Here is a 16,917-nt window from a genome sequence, read left to right as displayed (position 1 = left end):
CCAAAAGCTTGTGGGGGTGAGGGGTGAGGGGAGCCATTTAAAACACAGCAAATTGTTCCTCCCAACAGGGGTATGGCTAGCTCTACACGGACACTTCTATTATGGCGATCTTTCTTGCTTTTCACCAGCGTGAAGGCTGCGTGGGGCAACAGATTTATGGAGGTGCCTTTGATTTTGTAGGCTGGAGGAGTCGATGAAGAGCAGAGCGAAAGTAGCTCATGAAGAAAGGGAGCGTGGAGCATCCTTTCTTTCCCCCATTTTATTTTTCTTTCCTGGAGAAGGAGGGAGGGAGAGTGTATCAGAGACTGATGGCCATACCTCACTAGGCCGGTAATGAGGTAAGCGGGGAACACAAACAAAGTGTTCCCCGACTCTGCAGGTAGAAACTGAAGAGACGAGGGGATAAGCAACAGGATGTGCACACGCCCTGTTTCCGTTCCAGAGAACAGAGAGAACAGAAAGGAGGGTACACGCGACCAGGAACAGCCTAGCGCACGGTCCTAGAGCCCCCCGGGGCGGGAGGGGTCGGAGCGGGCACCTCCGACCGCTACACCGACGTCCAGAAAAGGCTGAAGAGGGATCAGAATTAGTGACTTTTCGTCAGACAGCGGCTTTTGTTTTTTCATTAAAGATGCGGCGCCAAGAGGAGAGAGGGGGACTTCCTGAACAGTAGTAACAGCCGCACTCGCTGCCCTCTGTCCCAATCCTTAGGTATTTTTGGAGCAAAGGGATTCTTTTTCACAGACTTGCGACTTGGGCGCCAGGAGTAAACACTCGCCTCTAAATTAACTGCACTGGCTACGACTAGGCATGAAATTCCCTCATAAGCACTTTTTCCTTTTACCACAAAAAGCCGCGGCCAGACCAGAAGCATCCACACCCGCCCTCCGACGCCCACTTGTCCTACTAGGCTTCAGGGCAATAGGGACCCTCCTCCCAGCCCGCCCGGGAGAAACCGCGAGGACGCCCACCAGCCTCTCCGCCCCCCTCGCTCCTCCGCCCCCTCCTCCCTGCGCCGCCGCGCCGCCCGTGCACAACAACCATTTTCCCCGCCAGGAGCACACCGTGTCCACGCGCCGCTGTGAGCGCGCTGATTGGGCAGGCTCCTGGTAAACAAGGAGCAGGCAACCAATGAGAGAGCTGTGCACGAGGGCAGCACGAGCTCCTAGGCCGGCGCTCGCGTGGCTCCGCCAGCCCCACAACTATATAGAGCAGTTTCCGGCTCGTGGTAGAAACCTTTCTCTGCTCTTTTCACATGGGCTGCTGTTAGCCTTCCCGGCGAGAGCGCTCCTCCAGCTGTTAGGGAAAAATAAGAAAAGAACTTGTTTTTTTTGAAATCTCTTGGCAGCTTGGAAAATTCTGGACACCTTTTCTAAAACTTAATTAAGATTCATCTGTTGCTTGTGTTTTATTTTGTGTTTAAACACAGCCTGCCTAAGGACACTCTTATTCCTTAGGAAGAGTGAAATAATCTTAACTTACTGCAAAGAAGTTTGGATTTGGGGCTGTGGGTACCCCGTGCCTCGTTTTTGACTTCGTAGTCAACTCTGCCCCATCATGGTGATGTTCAAGAAGATCAAGTCTTTTGAGGTGGTCTTCAACGACCCCGAGAAAGTGTATGGCAGTGGGGAGAAGGTGGCTGGCCGGGTGATAGTGGAGGTGTGCGAAGTCACTCGGGTCAAAGCTGTCAGGATCCTGGCTTGCGGAGTGGCCAAAGTCCTCTGGATGCAGGGGTCCCAGCAGTGCAAACAGAGCTTGGACTACCTGCGCTACGAAGACACCCTCCTCCTGGAGGACCAGCCCACAGGTAAGCGGCCTGGCTCCTCGCTGGAGGGTAGAAGCTGGTTGGGGAACAGAATTGAGTAAGTGGAGCAGATAGGAAATGTTCCTTGGTTTGGTTTGGTTTACTTTTTTTTTGTTTTGGGAACACCCCCACACCCTCCAGAAAGGGTGATCTGTACAGTTTTGGGGGGATTCTGTGTTGTGAAGGTGATAGGAAGGGTATTCCCCCAGATGTTTAAAGATTTCTGTGTGCATAAATTGCTTATTCTTGGCTTGTTTGCTGTTGGACATGTTAATAGGGTAACTGTCCTGCCTTTCTACATTGGAGGGTTTTGCAACAAAATGCATCAGAATCTCTCATTGAAGAATACAAGGGATGAAAATGGGAGACTAAGATACCTCGCATGCTGCCTGAATGTCCCTTATCACACAGGTGCATTTTAAGTGTAACATAAAGCCTAATGGTTTCTTGCTTTTCTCTCTCTTCAGGTGAGAATGAGATGGTGATCATGAGACCTGGAAACAAATATGAGTACAAGTTCGGCTTTGAGCTTCCTGAAGGGTAGGTATTAGCTACATGTGTCTTTGGGCTCTTCTAACAATCTCCCCCTCCATTGATACCTTAACTGTTCTTGAAGAGCTTTTTAAAAATAATTGTTTACTTTTTCCTATCGCAGGCCCCTGGGAACATCCTTCAAAGGAAAATATGGTTGTGTAGACTACTGGGTGAAGGCTTTTCTTGATCGCCCCAGCCAGCCAACTCAAGAAACAAAGAAACGCTTTGAAGTGATGGACCTGGTGGATGTCAATACCCCTGATTTAATGGTGAGGCTCATTTTAAGAGTCAGTTCTCTTGGGTCCCAGGAGTGGTACCTAATTATATTAGGTGTTCTATTGCGGCATCTCAAAACATCTTTTTCCCTCTCCTTCTCCATAGGCACCTGTGTCTGCTAAAAAGGAGAAGAAAGTTTCCTGCATGTTCATTCCTGATGGGCGAGTGTCTGTCTCTGCTAGAATTGACAGAAAAGGCTTCTGTGAAGGTAAAAACCTAACACTCAGAATGAGTAGAAGAGTACAACAGCAACGTGGGTGTGGCTGCAGGACATGGGATGGGACAGAGGGTACGCCTGAGATGGTGCTGAGGATCAGTTAATAACGTTGCCTTCCTTCTCATGGCTAGGTGATGACATTTCCATCCATGCTGATTTTGAGAATACATGTTCCCGCATCGTGGTCCCCAAAGCGGCCATTGTGGCCCGCCACACGTACCTTGCCAATGGCCAGACGAAGGTGCTGACTGAGAAGTTGTCATCAGTCAGAGGCAATCATATCATCTCAGGGACGTGTGCATCATGGCGTGGCAAGAGCCTTCGGGTGCAGAAAATCAGGCCTTCCATCCTGGGCTGCAACATCCTTCGAGTGGAATATTCCTTACTGGTGAGTAGGGTGGCTCCTGTGATGTGCTACAACAGTCATGTTTTCTCTACACCTCTTGTCTAATAGACTGTCATCTTCCTTCTAGATCTACATCAGTGTCCCTGGCTCCAAAAAGGTCGTCCTTGACTTACCGCTGGTCATAGGGAGCAGGTCAGGGCTGAGCAGCCGGACATCCAGCATGGCCAGCCGAACCAGCTCTGAAATGAGTTGGATAGATTTGAACATCCCAGATACCCCAGAAGGTGAGCAAACTCCAGTGTCTTCTCTTCCCCTCTGCCCTGCTTGGGTATGTAAAATGGCTGTGACCCAGTCTTATTTTTGGTCAGGCTGCTTACCCCCCTGTTTCTCTTTCTAGCACCCCCTTGCTATATGGATGTTATTCCTGAAGATCACCGTTTGGAGAGTCCCACCACTCCTCTGCTGGATGACGTGGATGGCGCTCAAGACAGTCCTATTTTCATGTATGCTCCTGAGTTCAAGTTCATGCCACCACCCACTTACACAGAGGTGAGAACTGTCATTTGTACTGTTCATTTGTCCTAAGGCCTCTGTAGGAAATTGACTTGGAGTGTTACACAGGTTCTTTAGTTCTTAGGCATACTAAAATGATCTCTTCTTTCTTCCTCCCAGGTGGATCCCTGCATCGTCAACAACAATGTGCAGTGAACACGTGGAAGAAGAGCAGCTGTGCCCACTTGTTTCTTTCTGCCTCTCTTCCTGGACTGGTTTTTCAGAGACTTAGTCTCTGCACTGGGGTGTGGGTCCTCCCCAGCCTCTGACCTCCTAATGTTGTAGGAGGTGATCAGCAGGCAATCTCTTGGGCCTTAAAGGTGCAGACTCGTGGTCAGCCAGCGCAATGTGATACAGGAGTGTTTGCTGGGTGGGTTTGAAAACACAGTTCCAGCGACTCAGGCCCAGCCTGTTTTCTCAGCTGTTCTTGAGGCATTTCACTAATTGAGTCAGGGATGTAAATGGCCTTTTGGTGAGGTCTTCCCAAGGTGGTTTTGGGAGAGACAATGGTTCGTTGTAACAACATGAGACCTTGAACTAACGTGCCATGTGAGATGGAGTCATTTTAGCAAAGTGGCAAAATGAAAAGAATCATGGCCAAAACTTTGGGAAGAGGAGGTTCTTAAAATCAGTGTTTCCCTTTTTCCTTTAATGGGAAATTAAAAAAAAAACCCTGCAGGGCTGGTTTGGGTTGAGCTTTGGAGAAAACTTCCCTGTGAATTAAAAGAAGCTGCTGTAAGGTTATCTTTGCTTAGAATGTACTTTTACCTGGCTTAAAGCAGTAGTGACTATGCTCCACCAAAGGTCTTAAAAGCCATTTTTAGAGCCTATTGCACTGTGACTCCTATGGAAACATTTTCATATAGGAGAATGTTTTTCTTTTTATGTGACTCCTTGGAATTGATTCTGAGGTGATACTCTTAGCACTTTAGTTCTGTCAAACATTTTTTTTCTTATTGCAAATTAAGCTACAACTGATCTATGTCTCTAGGGATAAGCACAATGGCCAAAAAAAAAAAAAAAGAGAGACTTTGTCCCAGTGTACAGAATGACAATTCTGACACTCTAATCCTATGAAAAGGTTGCTGTTTTATAAAACCTTGTCCACTGTGACTCTCCAAACCTAAGGCGGAACTCTGCATCAGAGGGCCTCCAGACGCTGCCGTGAGAAACTGGAGGGCAAGTCTTCACTCAGGTCCTCTGTACCCTTAGCGTTTGGTCAGTCAGCATCAGCCATAGCACTTTGTTCGCTGTCCTGTGTCAGAGCACTGAGCTCCACCCTTTTCTGAGAAATACAGCCAGAAAGTATGTGAGCTGAAGGTGTTTCACTTTGTGTTTTTGTATTTTAATTGTGTATCTTTTTGTATGATAAAATCTATATTTTGTACTTAACCAAATATATTTTTCACCCCAGATGGGGCATTTGTAAAAAATAAAAAATTTTTAATGGCAAAATGTGTTTTTCTTCTTGTCTGTGAGTCGGCATTGGAGCAGTTCTTAGAAGGCATCCTAAAACAACTTTCCCCCACTTCACAAAAAACTCCATGAAAACTTGTGGAGAGAACACTCGCTGTTGACCCTGAAGTCTATGGGGGCTTGGGGATGTGAAGAGAGAAGGAATCTGAACCAGTCTGGGCTTCCCAATTTACCAAAGAACTGTAGGGGGAACTGCTGGTGGGCTAAGCTAGTTCACACATCCATAGCTAATCATTACTCAGTTCAGGAATTGCTGAAATACGGGGATACAAGGTTTATGAGGAGATTGGGAAGGAAAGGGTCAAGGTTTTTCATAACGGTTTCATCATAGGGTTTCTTCCCAGTATAAACCTGGTTTACTTGGTGTATGTGCTGACAATAACTATCCAAGACTTCTAAGAGCTTACTTAGAAGTATCAAAATCTTTGGAAGCAGCTACTTTTTTTTTTTTTTTTTAAATTTCTGTAGTTTGTAGCCTGGTTTCTGGCCAAGCATACAATATAACCCAGTAAATGCTGAATATGCAACCCTACGCTCAATTAGGATATGCCTTGGCAGTTTCTATGTCTTCCTTAGGGGTATAACAATAGGCTGATCTCATGATTTCACTATAGTTGATTTTTGAGAAATTCTGAGATGGCAGAGGGTAACACATAATACTTGGTGATTTAGATCTTCTGACACAGGTGTAGTCCTGACCATACTTGGGTTTGTTATGGATTTCCACATACTAATTCCTAATACTGGGCTCCCAGAGTTCTATATAAAATTGGTGTGAATTGAAACACAAAGTGAAGTTGATCCTTTTCCATTGAATTGTTTGTTTGTTTTTCATTCTCTGTAACTCTTGCTATCTTCTCCTGGCCCTCTTTGACTGTTTTTTCATTATCAATGTATCATTCTCTAGTGCTCCCTGTCACTATGGTGACTGCACCCCACCCCTTCCTCACCTGTTCAAGAATTTTTAGTGGCACCTCCCCTTGGAATTTGTGACCAGGAAATTAGGTCAAAGTTGATGGAAAAGTTTTTACCTGTAGCTTGTTTTCCAGGGACTGAAGGGTAGAGCAAGGACAAGAGCCGCCCAGAGGGCAAAACAAAGAGATGGAGAGACGGAGAGACTGTGTGAGGCAGGAGCACTGTTGGCATCCACAGTCTGGCCACTGGTACCTGACACGAAAAGGAAATGGCAGGGAGAGGACACTTAACTAACACCATGGCCTCTTCAGAGACTTGCGGGACCGTGATGTGTGCATCCCCTCCTGACACCCTAATGCCCCAATCCAGCCCCGTCCTCTAGAACTTTCTATGACGACAGAAACGTTCTGAATCTGTGTTTTCCAGCACAGTAGCTACTAACCACACATGGCTACTTACCTCTGAAATGTGGCTACCTTGACTGACGCACTAAATTTTTAATAACAGTTTCGTGTGACTAGTGACTGTGGCACTGAGCAGTGCAGCAAAACCTGAGGCAGGAAGCAGCCGCTAGAGCTGTCCCTCCGCAGGAAACCCATCCCTCCTAGAGGGCTTGGAAGGCGCCACACTGCTTCCTTCCATGCCCACCTCCAGCTCACCCCGGGATGTTTTCTGCATAAACTAGCTGAAGCACACGTCCCTGGTGCTGCCGCAGCTGTTTCCCCACTTGAGTGGGTGGATATTTGGGGGCTTATTTTCCCATGAGAAGTCACGTGCCTCTCAATTTTTAAGAAGCTGTACCCTTCATAGACACGTGGCCATTAGAGGAGAGTTAGTTCCGAGTATCATTGATTCATGAGGTCCACTCTGGTTTAGGAAGATCTGAGACAACTCAGAAAGAAAACTAAAGAAATAAAGGAAATTAATTAACATGAAAAAGGCAGGTAATTCCAAACCCGGGAACTTGGCTACCCTGATAGCTCAGAAAAGACTGGAAATAAGATCTCGCTTGGCGTGAGCATTGGAGAGACGATCTGAGCAAGCATATGGTTAGCGAAGACCAGTCACACAGGAGCCGATGGACATGAAGTGCATGAAGCAGGGGTCTCTGCCTGATTCAACAGGCTGCAGACCCTCCTAGAGGTCTTTCCTCAGACCACCTGTAAGTGTTGGGATGCATAAGGTAGAAAGGAAAATGTTTACTGACCCTCCAGAGGCCATAGTACCTGACCCAAGCACCCTGACTACAACAGTTCTGGACTGGGAGACCATAAGATTTTGTTCCTTTTTTGTTCTGATCCCACATCCACCTCCATTTCCTAAGTTGAAAAACCCTATTTCAGAGATGGTTACCCATCCTGAGTTTGCAGGTCCTCACCCAATCGGTGAGTGTAGAACCTGGAAAATGTTTGGGGATTAACCTTCCTATACTATTAAGGAGAACAGGGATAGTGTTGTAGTTAAGCACATGAACCCTATAGCCAAATTTTCTAAATTCAAGTCCTGTTCCTACTACTTAAAAAGCTGTGTGACCTTGGGAAGGTTGTTAAGTCCGTCTGTGCAAAGTTCATTTGTATAATAGGTAATAACAGGGGCCACATAACAGGCTAAGCCTACCCCTGTGACACTGGCATGCCATGTAGGTGCCAGTTTAAGACCCAGCTGCTCCTCTTCTGGATCCAGCTCCCCGCTAATGTACCTGGGAAAGCAGTGGAAGATGGCTCAAGTCCTTGGGCCCCTGCACCCACATGGGAGACCCAGAAGAAGCCTCCTAGCTTCAGCCTGGCCCGTTGTGGCCATTTAGGGAATGAACCAGCAGATGGAAGATTTCTTTCTGTCTCTCCTTCTTTCTCTGTAACTCTGATTTTCAAATAAATAAAAATTTTAAAAGATTTTTTCTTAAATAGGGAATAACAGTAGTACCTTCAGAAGACTGTGAGGATTAAAACGTATATGTAGGGCAGGTGCCGTGCAGCAAGTTAAGTCACCACTTGGGATGCCCACATCCCACATCAGAGTGCCTCAGATCGAATCCCATCTCTACTTCTTCTTCATTTCAGCTTCTTACTAACACATCTGGGAGGCAGCAGGTGACAGCTCAAGAACTGAGTCCCTTCCAACCATGGAGGAGACCTGGGTGCAGTTCTTGGCTTTGACTGGGCCCGCTCAGACTACTGCCACCATTTAGGGTAGTGAATCAGCAGATGGAAGATTCTCTCTCTCTCTGTCTCTCTCTCTCCCTTCTGCCACTCTGCCTTTAAAAACAAACAAACAGCCGGCGCCGCGGCTCACTAGGCTAATCCTCCGCCTTGCGGCGCTGGCACACAGGGTTCTAGTCCCAGTCAGGGCACCGGATTCTGTCCCGGTTGCCCTTCTTCCAGGCCAGCTCTCTGCTATGGCCCGGGAGTGCAGTGGAGGATGGCCCAAGTGCTTGGGCCCTGTACCCCATGGGAGACCAGGATAAGCACCTGGCTCCTGCCATCGGATCAGCACGGTGCGCAGGCTGCAGCGTGCCAGCCGCGGCGGCCATTGGAGGGTGAACCAACGGCAAAAGGAAGACCTTTCTCTCTGTCTCTCTCTCTCACTGTCCACTCTGCCTGTCACAAAATATATATATATATATATATATATATATATATATATAAATGGCAACTGGAGCCGGCGCCGTGGCTCACTTGGTTAATCCTCCGCCTGCGGCGCTGGCATCCCATATGGGTGCCGGGTTCTAGTCCCGGTTGCTCCTCTTCCAGTCCAGCTTTCTGCTGTGGCCTGGGAGTACGGTGGAGGATGGCCCAAGTGCTTGGGCCCTGCACCCACGTGGGAGACCAGGAGGAAGCACCTGGCTCCTGGCTTCGGATAGGCATAGCTCCGGCCGTAGCGGCCATTTGGGGAGTGAACCAATGGAAGGAAGACCTTTCTCTCTGTCTCTCTCTCTCACTGTCTACAACTCTACCTGTCAAATTAAAAAAAGAAGGAAAGAAAGAAAAAAAGAAAGAAAGAAAGAAAGAAAGAAAGAAAGAAAGAAAGAAAGAAAGGAAGGAAGGAAGAAACTAAGTGCTTGGTACTTACAATAAAAGAGGGAGGAGTGGGCATTTGGTGTCACCATTGGGATGATGCAGGGGACACTTGCATCCCCCATCAGAATGTCTGAGTTGGAGTCCTGGCTCCACTCCTGATTCCAGCTACCTGCTAATGCACACCCTGGAAGCAGTGGTGATGGTTCAAGTACTTGGATCCCTGCAACCCGTATGGGAGATTAGGATTAAGTTCCTGCCTCCTGACTTCAGGCCAAACCCAGCCACTGCATGCACTTGGGCCACTGCATGCACTTGGGAACTACACCAGCAGATGGAAGCAATCTCTCTCTCTCTCTCGCTCTCGCTCTCGCTCTTCTCTCTCCACTCCCCTCCTCTCAAATAAATTAATAAAAATTTTAAAAAGAAAATGCAAAGACATATTCACCATCACTTTGAATAATTTACTCCTAGTCATGTCCCAACCACAGCTCTCTCTCGGACCTATCAGATAAGGCCTCTCTCCCTTTGCTCCTCTTGATTTCCTTCCTGCGTTAGGGAAACAAAATAATCCTGGGAAGACACCAGTGTATAGGAGCTGACTCAGCCTGGAGTTAATATGGCAGGGGAAGGCAGTTCACTGCTGGGATTCTCCTCCCTCCCCGGGCCAGCACAGGCCTTCTATACATACACTCGGCATCTCACGGTACAGACCTGGGAGAACCAGGGTTTTCTCTCCCACACTCCCAGTGTGCTTCCCAGGCCCGTGGATTAAGCCTGTCACCTTCTGGAAATTAACTGAGCTTTCTTAACTTTGTAAGATACAACTTCAGGGAAAAACTTCCAGTTGGCATGATAAACTAAGAAACAGAAAGTGCTGGGTTCACAACGCTACACTACAAAATGTCTTTTTCCAAGGTCTTGTGTCTCCTTTGACGTTCTTCCTTGAGGTGGACTAGACTGAGTAGCACAAAGGTCACTGGCAATGAGCCCACTGATGAGGCCTGGCTTAGCCTCATTAGGCTATTCTTGTTCTATCCTTAACTTTCCTTCGGCTCGACCCTCCCCTACTCTTGGTTGGGCCTGTTACATAAGAAGGAAAGAATGGAAAGACTCTGAAGACTAGGATTCTTCTGACTACCAACTGATTGGTCATCTCCAAGCAATGGAATGATGGGAGAAGGAAGATGAGGACAGTGTGAGGACAGGATTATGAATTCCACGTGCCTGGTGTCCTGGGACCTCGAGCTGGGTCCATTGTCAGTCCTTGCTGGGTGATGGAGCCGCTGACTAGACCTCTCCAAGTAAATCAAATGGTCAGTAAACAGGTTCTTGGAAGCGTCTGGCCAAGTGCCCGGCTTGTTTATTTTTAGCTCCCTGTACAGATGGACAGAAAGGTTTCAGTCACTAGGAAGGAATGAGGTGTTAGGGGCATGAGAACTGTGCTCCCCTTATATGGCTCTGTGGTTGGAGACCACTCCCTCTCCACCTCACCTGTCTAATTCTGACTGCTTCCTTCCTCTACACAGACTCACAGTGAATCCTTTGTCTCCTGTTCTCATAAGTCTCACTATTCCTGCTCTTTCATGCTTGCCTTACCTTCCAGTTCTGTGGAAACTTAGCTTTCTGTTCAAAACTCCAGATCCCTGTAGATCCATTTAGGCTCCATCTTCCCTTGGCCTTCACTTTTTTTTTTTAAGTTTTTATTTTTATTTTTAAAGATTTATTTGTTTATTTGAAAGGCAGAGTTACAGAGAAGTAGAGGCAGAGAGAGAGAGAGAGGTCTTCCATCCACATGTTCTCTCCCCAGATGACTGCAATGGTCAGAGCTGTGCCAATCCTAAGCCAGGAGCCTGGAGCTTCCTCTGGGTCTCCCATACAGGTGCAGGGGCCCAAGGACTTGGGCCATCTTCTACTGCTTTCCCAGGCTATAGCAGAGAGCCGGATCGGAAATGGAGCAGCCGGGACTTGAACCAGCACCCACATGGGATGGCAGCACTGCAGGTGGTGGCTCTACCTGCTATGCCACAGCTTCAGCCCCTGGCCTTCTCTTTAGAATGGATACTTTTTTATATCTAAAGACTACTTCCTCCTCTCCCCCTTGTTTTTTCCTGTATCTCAGAAGCTGTTCTGATATTGCCTACCTGCTCTGTTGTTGGAGAAGGGAATTCCTGATACAAGTGCTCCAAGGTCGATGCGAAGCAGGAGGGGAGATGAATTGGGGAAGAGAGATCATTTGTGATTCTTGTTTCTCTTCCTACATCTTGATTTTAGCAGAAGTTGGTGAACTGAAGCACAGCTGGAGGAAACGCTAAGCCAGAAGCAGCAAACAGAAGGCCCATGGACTGAACCAGATTGCAGATTTTCAGAAACATTTATAGTTCTTCTCTTTAAAAAAACTGAATTGAAGGGCCGGCGCTGCGGCATAATGGATGGGGCCACTGCCTGCCGTGCCGGCATCTCATGTGGCCGCTGGTTGGAGTCCCGGCTGCTCCACTTCTGATCCAGCTCTGCTATGGCCTGGGAAAACAAAGGATTATGGCCCAGGTATTTGGGCCCCTGCACCCACATGGGAGACCTGGAGGAAGCTCCTGGCTCCTGGCTTCGTATCTGCTCAGCTCCAGCCATTGCAGCTATTTGGGGAGTGAAACAGTGGGTGGAAGATCTCTCTTTCTGTGTTTCCTCTCTTTGTGTAACTCTGACTTTCAAATAAATAAATAAATCTTTTTTAAAAATTGAATTGATTATAAACATTTAAAATCCATAGTTCACTCTAATCGATTGCTCTGGATTCTCTTTAAGAAGCAATTGCATTGGTAACACTGAGCTGCGCTCCTTCATGGCATCAAGCAGCTGGAGCTGAAGGGCTCAGGCAGGCCCTGGGCAGCCAGTTCTTACCTCATGCCTCATGCTCTCTGCTTCACTTCTCTGCACCTGTCTGTCTCCTGTCCGGGGTGCAGGTTTGTCTTAGGTTGTCGCCTCTGCTCTAAGTAGAGCTCCTCAAGCATTTCTTCTAAGATTCAGCACAGTGAACCATTTTTCTCTAAGGTCCCAAGAGCATTCCAAAGTAGCCATCACAAACCAGAAATGTCTTTGATGTTACTTATATTTTGTATCTAAAAAGCACAAATTTTGATCTACCCTGCATAATATATTTGGGTTGGTTTTAGTATAAAAGTAGTTTATCTCCCCAACCAAGTCATTCTTTTTTCCCAACGAAATCTTAAAGTAAAACAGACATTTGAGAAGATGTGCCAAATGTATTCTATGGCTCCAGATAAATCTTAAAACGTCATTTCAAGAATAAGCCAATTTAAGCAACAATGTATAAAGGCATGACATGACAAAGAGAGGAGATAAAGGCATGGAGAGAGAGCCAAGAAGAAAAGAATCTGCGAGATGAGAATGAGTCTGAGTGGGGTCAGTGCTGTGGCCCTGCTTGTGACTCTGCCAACCCATAATGGAGTGCTAGATGGAGTTTCTGCCGCTCCACTTCCAAGCTAGCTTCTCTCCATGTGCATGGGAAGCCAGCAGAAGATGGCACAGTATTTGGGTACCTTCCTTCCATATGGGTGACCAGGATGGAGTTCCTCACTTCTGGCTTTGTCTTGGCTCAGACCAGTTGAGGCCATCTGGGGAGTGAACCAGAGGATAAAAGATCTCCCTCTGTTGCTCTGATTTTCATAGAGAGACAGAGATCTTCCATCCACTAGTTCATTCGCCAAGTGATCACAACAGCTGAGGCTGGGCCAGGCTGAAGCCAGGAACCTAGAACTCCATCCGGGTTGCCGTGTGAGTGGCAGGGACCCAACCATTTGGGCTGTCTTCTACTGCTTTCCCAGGTACATAACAGGGAGCTGGATCAGACGTCGAAAAGCCAGAACCTGAACCTGTGCTGATATGTGATGCTGGTATCACAGATAGCAGCTTAACCCGTTGTGCCACAACATGGTCCCAATAAATAAATATTTTAAAAAAAATTAGTCTGATAAGTCTGCCTCCTGGTCCCAAGTCCTCAGTCTGGCCTGTCCCAGTCCAGTTCCTGGGAAGCTGGAGATATCCCTGATCTCTCCGGACAGGTGTTAGCGTAGTGGCTCAGCGTAGAAAACAAGACCCGAAAGAGGAGCTAAGCCAAGTAAGGGAGAGGTGAGGGGCTGTGGGCAGCCAAGTGTGGTTGGACAGGAAAGCTGTCCAGGTGCCAGGAAAGAGGCTTGGAGAAAGGAAACAGAGGACTTAGGAAAGGGCTGGTTAGCATTTGCCCTTTCTCCCACTAGGCCCTTCTTTGTTTCATTTCCTTTCACCACTCTGCCTGACACAAAAGCGGTAAAAGCATTAACTTGGTGACCTCAAGAGATGGAATTTCTGCTCCCAAACGCCTACATCTCCGGCTGCAGCAGAACATACGAAGAACGAGCTCCAGGGCTGCTTTCCCTGTGCAGCCTGGCCTCCACCATTCTCCCTACAATCTGCGTCCCCAGTTTAGGTGGGCTTCTCCCCCCCCCCCCCCCCACCAGCTCCCTCCTATTCCAGGACTATCAGCGCTGCCCTGCGAATGACAAAGAATGTTAGAGACAGAATTTAGAATTTGGATCTTTCTGCTTTCCTAAACGGTACATGGAGAGAGATGGAATCACACAAGGAGGATCTTTCAGGAAGGGGCAAGGGTCTAAGTTTTGAGGCATACATCCACAGCTGAGGATCCTGGGAGCAGGGAGATTTGAGAATAGAAAATAGTCCCAGACTCCAAAGTCACGGGGATAGCAGCCCTCCCGGCCTAGATCAGGATTGGGTCTGAGGAATCCTGGATTCTTTCCTCTCCAGTCCTGCAATCAGGGTTGGATCAGCGTCTTCCCACTGATTCCCACTAGGGTTGCCTTGGGATGAGGAGGACCCTCCCTTCCCTCTAGGATACAAAGACGCAAATTAAGGCCTGCTGGATTTAGGCAAAGTCTTGTATTTCCTTTTTTTTTTTTTTTTTTTTTTTTTAAGATTTATTTTAGAGGCCGGCGCCGTGGCTCACTAGGCTAATCCTCTGCCTGAAGCACCGGCATCCCATATGGGCTCTGGTTCTAGTCCCAGTTGCTCCTCTTCCAGTCCAGCTCTCTGCTGTGGCCTGGGAGGGCAGTGGAGGATGGCCCAAGTGCTTGGGCCCCTGCACCCACATGGGAGACCAGGAGGAAGCACCTGGCTCCTGGCTTCGGATCGGCACAGCGCTGCCCGTAGCGGCCATTTGGGGAGTGAACCAACGGAAGGAAGACCTTTCTCTCTGTCTCTCTCTCACTGTCTCTAGCTGTCAAACAAACAACAACAAAAAATTTATTTTATTTATTTGAAAGACAGAGCAAGAGTGAGAGCGAGAGCGAGAGAGAGAGAGACCATCCATTGGTTCACTCCCCAATTGGCTGCAGTGGCTGGAGCTGTGCTGATCTGAAGCAAGGAGCCAAGAACTTCTTCCAGGTCTCCCACGCAGGTGCAGGGGCCCAAGGACTTGGGCCGTCTTCTACTGCTTTCCTAGACCATAGCAGAGAGCTGGATTGGAAGTGGAGCAGCCGGGACTAGAACTAGTGCCCATAAAGGATGCCAGCACTGCAGGCCAGGGTTTCAACCCACTGTGCCACAGTGCCAGCTCCCAAAGTCTTTTCTGAGGCAATGCCAGGAAATTAGAACTCCTTAATTTAAGCTCTGTGGTCCCAAATGACCTTGGGGAAAAGGCAGACTTCAGTTGGGGAAAGGTCAGTAGAGTAGAAGTCTCCCCTGGTCTGGCCAAATTAGCTAACTGAGCAATTCTGTCTAGACAATTTCTCTTTTCTGTCTTCTGGCCAAATGTGACATACAAGGGCCCTTAAAAAAATTCATGATAAAATGGAATTAAAAGATGTTGTTTTTGGTGCAAAATATTTTGAAATCCATGCATATTTTTGTTGTTTTGTTTTTTTAAGAAATATTCATTTGAAAGGCAGAGTTACAGAAAGAGAAGGACAGAGAGATCTTCCATCCGCTGGCTCACTCCACAAATGGCACAATGGCTGGCGTTCTGCCAGGCCAAAGCAAGGAGCCAGGAGCCAGGAGCCTCCTCTGGGTCTCCATGTGGGTGCAGGGTGATGCTTTCTCAGGCGCATTAGCAGGCAGCTGGATTGGAAGTGGAGCAACCGAGACATGAGCCTGTCCCATATGGGATGCTGGCATTGCAGGCAGCAGCTTAGCCCATTATGCCACAATGCTGGCTCCAGCATAGATTTTAAATAATATGCACTTTCCTTTTTTTTTTAAGATTTATTTATTTGAAAGAGTTATAGAGAGAGGGAAAGACAGAGACAGAAGTCTTCCATCCACTGGCTCACTCCCCAGATGGCTGCAATGGCCAGAGCTGCACCAATCTGAAACCAGGAGCCAGGAGCTTCCTCTGGGTCTCCCACGCGGGTGCAGGGACCCAAGGACTTGGGCCATCTTCTACTGCTTTCCCAGACCATAGCAGAGAGCTGGATTGGAAGAGGAGCAGCCGGGACTAGAACCATCATCCATATGGAATGCTGGCGCTTCAGGCCAGAGCTTTAACCCACTGCGCCACAGCACCAGCCCCAATAATATGCACTTTTATGATCTTTTTAAAGATCCTTCATATGCATACATTTCAAAATTTTTGCACAAAAAATATTTTAAATTCCATTTTCCATGAACCTTTTAAAGTACCCTCATATGAAAGGAGATGGCAGCTCCTGCCCTCCTAACCTCTTCCTCAGCCACATACCTATTGGTGGCCTGCTTGATTTGAGTTCTAGCCTGCAGATGGTGACCTTGAACTCTGCTTCGGGGTTTGTCTCCTTTCTTGCTAGTTGACAAAATTGCTGATCTTCCTGCTACTTGGCTGAAGCAGGTTCTTGGAAACGACTGGCTAGCTGCCTGAGGTATCTTTAGCCTGCCTGGGCTGAAAATAGGGTGGGGAAATCCAGTGGATGGCAGGAGTTCAGCAAAAGTGGATGTGTCCTGCCTCTGTTCTCAGAAGCATCTGGACTTTTGTGGGTAGATCAGGACTTTTGTGGGTAGATCGGTATCATCCTGTGGTGTGGGAGCTAGAAGTCCTCCTAGCGGCCATCTGTCCAAATCCACATTTCACACAGGAGGAAATTGATGCATGCAAACTCACAGGACTTTCCCAAAGGTACAAAGCGACGGAGCGGTGAGGCTGGATCACAAGAGGTGTTTTGTCTAACTGAGGTGGCAGTTTTTCACTTGGCTTAGTTCCTGACGAGTCCACACCTACAAGCCCCTCTCCCCTCTTTCAAAGTTCAAACTGCAATAGAAATGCATCAAGGAAAGGAACCACGGATGCTTAGTCATCCTTTCCCCTTGACCTCTGACCTTCCGTTTTCTTTGTTTTCCACTCCCAGTAGAAATTACATGTTGCATCCAGGGCTCCCAGTAAGGCCGCCCTCAAACCGCTTGAGTCCTAGAGCGTGTGTACAGACAGACCCCACTCTCAAGCTGCCTGCCCAGAGTGAGAGGGGGCCAGGAGGCTAAGGATAGATCACAGGGCAGAGAAGGGCAGGATTCTTGCCGTAGAACTGATCCTGCTTGGGGCCAGCGCAGCCCAGGCTGTGAGTTTGAGAGTGATCTGTTGTTCAGTGTAAACAGGCTGCAGCAGGCTGGCGGCATGAGGGTGAGCAGGTGCCGTGTGGGTCCTCTGTTCACAGTTTGTAACCCTAACCTCTCAGGTGGTCCCCTGGAAGGAAGGGTAGACCTGACCTGGCGACTGGGCCCCGGGGTTTTAGCCCTCGTCTGCCTG

The 16,917-nt window shown here is 48.0% G+C and overlaps 1 protein-coding gene across 1 annotated transcript; it reads left to right on the top strand.

The window, feature by feature from the left end:
• Nucleotides 1-1,227: 1,227 nt before the first annotated feature.
• Nucleotides 1,228-5,184, top strand: TXNIP (thioredoxin interacting protein). The gene is made up of 8 exons (XM_062192151.1): nt 1,228-1,807; nt 2,272-2,344; nt 2,460-2,607; nt 2,720-2,822; nt 2,963-3,219; nt 3,305-3,461; nt 3,575-3,726; nt 3,850-5,184. Exons 1-8 carry the CDS (start codon nt 1,558-1,560, stop codon nt 3,883-3,885), a joined length of 1,176 nt encoding a protein of 391 aa, XP_062048135.1. The 5' UTR covers nt 1,228-1,557; the 3' UTR covers nt 3,886-5,184.
• Nucleotides 5,185-16,917: the final 11,733 nt, after the last annotated feature.

The sequence above is a fragment of the Lepus europaeus genome, chromosome 5, assembly GCF_033115175.1.
Source record: "Lepus europaeus isolate LE1 chromosome 5, mLepTim1.pri, whole genome shotgun sequence".
Lineage (NCBI taxonomy): Eukaryota > Metazoa > Chordata > Mammalia > Lagomorpha > Leporidae > Lepus > Lepus europaeus.
Note: the sequence above shows the minus strand (reverse complement) of the source record. Positions and strands in the feature narration are given on the sequence as shown.

Coding starts and splice junctions, on each gene's coding strand:
- TXNIP (XM_062192151.1), top strand. CDS start 1,558: ATGGTGATGTTCAAGAAGATCAAGTCTTTTGAGGTGGTCTTCAACGAC. Junction 2,345..2,459: donor GGCTTTGAGCTTCCTGAAGG/GTAGGTATTAGC, acceptor TTCCTATCGCAG/GCCCCTGGGAACATCCTTCA. Junction 2,608..2,719: donor TCAATACCCCTGATTTAATG/GTGAGGCTCATT, acceptor CCTTCTCCATAG/GCACCTGTGTCTGCTAAAAA.